This window comes from Alnus glutinosa, chromosome 1 (genome assembly GCF_958979055.1).
Source record: "Alnus glutinosa chromosome 1, dhAlnGlut1.1, whole genome shotgun sequence".
NCBI classification, from domain to species: Eukaryota; Viridiplantae; Streptophyta; class Magnoliopsida; order Fagales; family Betulaceae; genus Alnus; species Alnus glutinosa.
The window spans coordinates 11,420,566-11,428,107 of NC_084886.1; the positions used below are offsets into that span (position 1 = coordinate 11,420,566).

The 7,542-nt window shown below is 39.6% G+C and overlaps 1 protein-coding gene across 1 annotated transcript; it reads left to right on the plus strand.

Moving 5' to 3' along the window:
- The first annotated feature begins 1,804 nt into the window (after positions 1 to 1,804).
- LOC133858525 (cellulose synthase-like protein D1) lies at positions 1,805 to 7,126 on the plus strand. Its single transcript, XM_062294003.1, has 6 exons — positions 1,805 to 2,444; positions 3,535 to 3,964; positions 4,056 to 4,436; positions 4,689 to 5,064; positions 5,232 to 5,646; positions 6,014 to 7,126. The coding sequence occupies exons 1-6, from the start codon at positions 1,861 to 1,863 to the stop codon at positions 6,969 to 6,971; spliced, it is 3,144 nt and encodes a 1,047-aa protein (XP_062149987.1). The 5' UTR covers positions 1,805 to 1,860; the 3' UTR covers positions 6,972 to 7,126.
- Positions 7,127 to 7,542: the final 416 nt, after the last annotated feature.

Genomic DNA, 7,542 nt, shown 5'->3' on the forward strand with positions numbered 1-7,542 from the left:
TCTCAAAGAGAAAATGAAAGAAGAAGAAGAAGAGGAGGAGGAAAGTTTGCAATGAAATTAAAAAGAAAAAAAAAAGTTAAAGATAAAAGAAATATTATTTTAATATATAGGGAAAGATAAAGGGAAGCTGTTGTGCGGTGTTTTTATATAGGAAAAAAAAATGGTTTGGTTCTTTAAATTTTTCCTAAAATAGGAAAAATGGTTGGGAATCTGCTGCTAGTTATAGGGCACCTGCTATAGCAGCAGTTTCGGGATTCCCAACCATTTTACCTAAATATAGGGAATAAAACTACTTTTTACTTCTTTATAAAAAAATATCTCACAATAGGTTCCCTTACATTTTCCTATATCAATTAAATATTGTTTTTTTACTCTTATTTTATTATTTTTCTCTCTTTTCTACTTTTTCTCTCTTCCCTATATCAATTAATTATACTTCTTTTATATTAAAATAATACATAGGGAATGAATAGTAAACATGTATACATAGGGAATTACTATTCATTCCCAACCCTCTCATCTAAATATAGGACATCTGCTGTGGGAGGTTTTTTGATGTTTTTCATGAAATTTTCCCTAAATATAGAGAAGGGAACCAATATAAGGTAACTGCTACTAATCCTCTAAGGAGCTGAAAGCTGGACAAATGAAAAGCGTGTGTGGCTAGAAAACAGTGAGGGGGGAAAATGAGGTGTCTACTAGTTTATTTATATAAGTAGAGTTTGTTCTTTTTGAAAGGAAGAACGGCTACTAGGATTTGACAATTAAGGTTTTAAAAAATATTAACTAAAAAGGTAAAATTTAAATTTTAAATTGATATAAAATTTTATTAAATTTAAAGAAATCAGATATTAAAAAAAATAGTAACCGTTATTTAAATAAAGCACAAAATATTATAAATATACAAGGTCAGCTTTTTTTTTTATTATTTTATTTTATTAAATGCTCAGTCATCCATTCTCATAAGTAGTAAAAGACCACTTTACCCTCGAAAGGAGTCGAGGTTATTACATTAAGCGTAAAGATTTAGAATTTAATTTTTATTTGAAGGTAAATTCATAATTTTCTAAGGACCCTGTCAAAGAAATTGTTGAAATTTGTACGGAATAATCATTTAGTTATAGAGACTTGCCACGTAAATTTACAAGTTCATTTGTTACAAGATCAAACTACATGCACCAATTTAACAGCTTTTTTTTTTTCTCCTTTTTTTGACCTCTTGTTTAATTGATATGATTAAAAAACACACATTACACTTACAAGAAAAGGTTAAAGAAAAAAAGATTATTGATAGATATACTTTGACCCTGCTCTTTTTCACCGTTCAAACTTATATCCATGCAAATGATTTTTTTTTTTTTAAAAAAAAAAAAAATTATGCATGATGCATATGAAAAGCTAGCTAGGGACCAAATTCACGAGATAGAAAAGTTAGGGGCTAAATTGACAGTTGGGCAAATTCGGAGGGACCAAACGATAATTCGATATAAATAAGAAGACCACAAACCAAACCGAAAGAGAGACAGAGAGAGGCCAAGCTTGAAATGAGGGAGGGACATTCGCTGCAGTAAAGCTAAAAATAGAAGCAACTTCCACACCATTGAACTCCTCAAACTAATTTGGCTCCTTCCTTCCTTCCTTCAACCGGCCGTTGGACACAAAACTCCACTATTTTCCATGATTTCTCATTTCTATTCCATTTTTTTCACCTAGCCTTTCTGTGTACATGAAAATTTATGATATCAGGATTTTAAGATGACGGATTTAAAAAAACAATGAAGAGCATCAATTTTTCATGAAAGTTTATGGTTTTTCTGGGGAAGAATCACATAGAAGACATTAATTAAGATAGATATACAGATGGAAACTTCATCAGCCTCACCAAAGAAATCACTATCGTCATCGTCGGCAGGCCGGCCACCCCATCAGGCGGTGAAATTTGCACGACGCACATCGAGCGGCCGCATTGTGAGCTTGTCCCGGGACGATGACTTGGACATGTCAGGCGAGTTTCCAGGCCCAAATGACTACATCAATTACACGGTGATGATGCCACCTACACCGGACAACCAGCCCGGTGCAGCGCCAGATTCCAAGGCAGAAGGTCCTCAGCGGAGGCGGGTGGGGGACGAGGAAGGAGGGTATGGAGGGACCGGCGGGGGTCGTCACGGAGGGGCAACAAAGATAGAGAGGAGGATGTCAGTGATGAAGTCTTCCAACAATAATACATCAATGCTGTTGAGGAGCCAAACAGGTGACTTCGATCACAACCGCTGGTTGTTCGAAACAAAGGGCAAGTACGGCATCGGCAATGCGTTTTGGTCCGAGGAGGGGGAAGACTACGGACCGGAAAGCGGGATGAGCATGTCGGATTTTATGGACAAGCCGTGGAAGCCGCTCACTAGGAAGCTGAAGGTTCAAGCCGGTGTTCTTAGCCCTTACAGGTGCACGTACACACTAAATGTATGACATTATTATTATTATTATTATTATTTTTCTGTTTAGATGAACAAGTACGTAGATGACAATATTCTGGTTAAAACATACACTAGAGACCCCCTAACAAACGGAAGTAAGTTTTAGAATGTGATATATTTGTTAGACGGAGTTTTGCGTAAGACTTGCGAACAAACCTGAGCTTTAAGCTAAACGTACTTAAAAAGTTGGCAGAGAGTTGGTTGAGCATGAGGGTTGATTCAAAGAAGAGAAATGCTACACTTTTTAATTTTATTTTATTTTATTTTAAAATTTGGTTTCTAAATGATTTGTCACAATCTCGTGCGATCAATTATTTTGAAAAATGTGTCACTATCTTATAAGATCGTGACACATCATTTGTGAACTAAATTTTGGAAGAAAAAATCGGATACTCTATAGACCCCAAATGCACAAAACTCTTGCTTTGCTCAAATTCGACTTTTCTTACCCACTTGAATTGAGCAGCACTACCGGAGCAGAATTCGTGTTAAAAGAAATTTCAAAATCAAATTTTATATATATATATATATATGGTTTGTGAATATTTTATATGGAACGTTTTAAATAGTCTTGAAAGAAGAGAGTTCCACATGAAAAAAAGAAAAAGAAAAAAAGGAAGTCAAATTGGCATTTATAAGGCTCAACTCACACCAAATTATTGCTTTATAGCAAACAATACATAGGTGTATAAGCTTGATCAAACGGTTAAGATTAAGTAATCAATCTGACGGTCCAAACTACGGTAACACACCTTAGGAACATTTCTTTTTTCTGTTTTTTTATTTCAGTTTTTACAAATATTCTTTCTCTATCACTGGCTTTCTATTAGCTCTCCCTATTTTGTAGTCAACTCTTAGCAAGTAGTTCTAGGACAAGATTGATGGATACTTTTGCAGTTCAACCACAAAAATCTCAATCAAATTACATTTGGATTTTATCAATTATCATGAGCTCAAAGCGTATCATTGAAATGTAATTTTCTGATTATATAGCATATATGCATGCATGAGTCCTGGTGAAGCATTTACAGAAGATCTTTCTCATCGAACATTGCAGGTTGCTGGTGGTGATCCGTATGATAGTTCTAGGTTTTTTCCTCGCATGGCGTATCCGAAACCCCAACCGGGACGCAATGTGGCTATGGGGCATGTCCATTGTCTGCGAGGTTTGGTTCGCCTTCTCATGGCTTCTAGACATTCTCCCCAAGCTCAACCCCATCAACCGAGCCACTGACCTCGCCGCCCTCCACGACAAGTTCGATCAGCCCTCCCCGTCCAACCCAAGTGGGCGGTCTGACCTACCCGGGGTTGATGTATTTGTCTCCACTGCCGACCCTGAAAAGGAACCTCCTCTAGTCACAGCCAATACCATTCTCTCCATCCTCGCAGCCGATTACCCGATCGAGAAGCTCTCATGCTACATTTCCGATGATGGTGGTGCCATACTCACCTTCGAGGCCATGGCCGAGGCCGTTCACTTTGCTGAGGTTTTCTTACTATATATCTTTCACCCTCGAATTAATTTCTTGCAAAGTTCAAATTTAACATTATGAAAATATGCCACTGTTATATATGCAGGATTGGGTGCCCTTTTGCCGCAAACACAACATTGAGCCTAGGAATCCAGACAGTTACTTCAACAGCAAAACTGACCCAACGAAGAACAAGAAGCGCACAGATTTTGTCAAGGACCGCCGTTGGATCAAGAGAGAGTACGATGAGTTTAAAGTCAGGATCAACGGTCTCCCTGAAGCTATACGTAAGAGGAGTGAAATGTATAACTCCAGGGAGGAAACGAAGGAGAAGAAGCTTGCCCGTGAGAAGAACGGTGGAGTGCTGCCACCGGACCCGATCAAGTTCACCAAAGCCACGTGGATGGCCGATGGAACTCACTGGCCTGGGACATGGCTTGACCCCACTGTTGACCATGCAAAGGGAGACCATGCCGGAATTTTGCAGGTGATCATAGTCAAACTGCTCCATTAACTCTCTTTTTTTCTTTCCTAATAAGATTTTAGTAAAAAGAAAAAGAAATTAATCTATAATTTTCAAATTTATTCAATTATCAACAACCATTTTGCATTATTTTACTATTCTTAGCAACATAGCAATGCATGGTTTTCTCGATCACTCACATTTCATTTTCTTTAGAATTCTCTGAGCATTTCCAGTATTTTTTTTTTAGTTAACTCTTGAAAATTATTCATACAGGTAATGAGTAAGGTGCCGGAAAATGACCCAGTGATGGGTCATCCGGACGAGAAAAAATTGGACTTCACCGGGGTTGACATTCGGCTGCCAATGTTCGCCTATGTCTCTCGAGAGAAGCGGCAGGGGTTTGACCACAACAAGAAAGCTGGAGCAATGAACGCCATGGTTCGAGCTTCAGCAATATTGTCCAACGGGCCGTTCGTACTCAATTTGGACTGTGACCATTACATCTACAATTCTCAAGCTGTAAGGGAAGGAATGTGCTTCATGATGGACCGTGGCGGTGACAGGTTATGCTACATACAGTTTCCACAGAGATTTGAAGGGATTGATCCGTCTGACAGATATGCTAATCATAATACTGTCTTCTTTGACGGTAATGTTTGCAATTTTCTTTCAAATGGGGAAAACCCACCATAAACATGCTTTATGTGATAGAAACTCAGCAGTAAAAGTAGCTACCAAAACTTATTTGTGAAGTTTTTCATGCATGGGAAGTTTTATTTTTCTCATAAACTTTAATTTTCTCATTTGGCCTAATAGGAAATATGCGAGCTCTAGATGGTCTTCAGGGTCCGGTGTATGTTGGAACCGGCTGCATGTTCCGACGACATGCAATCTATGGGTTCCATCCACCAAGGGCAAACGAGTACTCCGGTGTGTTTGGGCAACTAAAATCCCCAGCTCCGAATATTGCAGTGCAGTCACAATCGCAGACTGAGGAATTAGACGACTCAGAAACACAGCCTCTGGCATCACACCCTGACTTGAACCTGCCAAAGAAGTTTGGCAATTCTTCTATGTTCACGGAAACCATAGCCATTGCCGAGTACCAAGGCCGGCCACTTGCTGATCACATTTCTGTAAAGCATGGACGGCCTCCAGGGGCACTGCTCCTGCCTCGTCCACCACTTGATGCGCCCACTGTTGCTGAGGCAGTTGCTGTCATCTCATGCTGGTAACTGCTTACATATTTCAAATTCTTATCCGCAATTGTTTCGCGAACATTTTGTTCTTGGGCTAAACATACATGAAAGCAAGATTCACTCCTTATCTACTTAAGATTCTGGCTTTGAGAAGCAACAGTGTTTGACAAAAGAAGCTATGTACATGCGCGTTTTGTTACTGAGAATATCATATATTTCCATTCCCATTTTCTACAAATATAGGAAACTTCTTTTAGAACGCATTTGGTTCAGTAAAATTTTTTGAACGAAAATAAGATAAATGTGTTCTAAAAGAAGAGAAGTTTCCAAATGGTAGAGATCATTGCAAAAGACTCATCAAATCCAAATGATAGTAACTATATTTGGCGTGAAGCGCAGGTACGAGGACAAGACAGAATGGGGGGAGCGTATAGGATGGATTTATGGATCGGTGACGGAGGATGTGCTGACAGGTTACCGAATGCACAACCGTGGGTGGCGGTCGGTGTACTGCATTACAAAGCGTGATGCTTTCCGAGGTACTGCACCTATCAACCTCACCGACCGCCTGCACCAAGTCCTCCGATGGGCCACTGGTTCAGTGGAAATCTTCTTCTCTCGGAACAATGCACTTCTTGGAAGCAAGCGCATCAAGTTCCTACAACGCGTTGCATACCTCAATGTCGGCATCTATCCCTTTACCTCCTTCTTCTTGGTTATCTACTGCTTCCTCCCTGCATTGTCCCTCTTCACGGGACACTTCATTGTTCAAAGCCTAAATATTGCGTTCCTCTCCTATCTCCTTATCATCACTATTTGTCTCACTCTCATCTCCCTTCTGGAAGTCAAGTGGTCCGGCATTGGGCTCGAGGAATGGTGGCGAAACGAACAGTTTTGGGTGATTGGTGGCACAAGTGCACACCTTGTTGCCGTGATCCAGGGACTTCTAAAAGTAGTAGCTGGGATCGAAATTTCTTTCAAGTTGACCTCCAAGTCCGGTGGTGAAGACGTAGATGACATATACGCTGATCTTTACATGGTCAAGTGGACAAGTCTCTTCATAATGCCACTAACAATCATAGTAGTCAACATTGTTGCTGTTGTTATTGGGTTCTCCAGGACCTTATACAGTGTGATACCAGAATGGAGTAAGCTAATGGGGGGAACATTCTTTAGCTTCTGGGTGTTGGCTCACATGTATCCCTTTGCCAAAGGCTTGATGGGGAGGAGAGGAAGGGTGCCCACCATTGTATACGTCTGGTCAGGCCTGGTTTCAATTACAGTGTCCTTGCTTTGGATATCAATTAGCCCCCCAACTGATAGCACCAATGTCACTGATGGAGGTGTTCAGGTATAATGACTCGTATAAAATGATTAGCAGCGGATATGAAAATACCTTAGCTCTCTCTCTCTCTCTCTCTCTCTCTCTCTCTCTCTCTCTCTCTCTTCTGTTTACCTGTTTGTTTTTCACTGTAAGCAGACTCCGTATTTTTGATCTCTCTTGGGTTGCAATCGAGTTCCATTTTTATTTTATTTTTTTCCCTTCTACGTGTCTGTTGGTAGAGTTATAAAATGCAGGTTTGTGTAGTGTTAGGCAAGCTTTTGATCTGTTGTCTTCCAAACCTGTAAATTTTTCAGAGGTTATATTAAAGAAATTTTTGTTTTTGGCAAACGTGTCAAGGGATCTGTTGTCTTCGAAACCTGTAAATCTCATTTTCCTAGATCATACTATCTTCAAATTATTAGAATGCATAAAACCTAAAATTCAGGTTTTGTCTTTAGAAATTTTTTCTGCTCTTTCACCTTTCTGGGAAGAAGTGGCTGACATGGCCACGGTTGGCAAGGTGAAGTTTTGATTGATGGCAAAGTGAGTGCTTACTATGCATAATGAATGGCAATGCTAGTGACTCAGGAAAAGAAATGGAATG

Excerpts from the sequence above, each read along its gene's own strand:
- LOC133858525 (XM_062294003.1), top strand. The coding sequence starts at position 1,861 with ATGGAAACTTCATCAGCCTCACCAAAGAAATCACTATCGTCATCGTCG. Across the intron at positions 4,437-4,688 it reads ACCATGCCGGAATTTTGCAG|GTAATGAGTAAGGTGCCGGA; the intron begins GTGATCATAGTC and ends TTATTCATACAG. Across the intron at positions 5,647-6,013 it reads GTTGCTGTCATCTCATGCTG|GTACGAGGACAAGACAGAAT; the intron begins GTAACTGCTTAC and ends CGTGAAGCGCAG.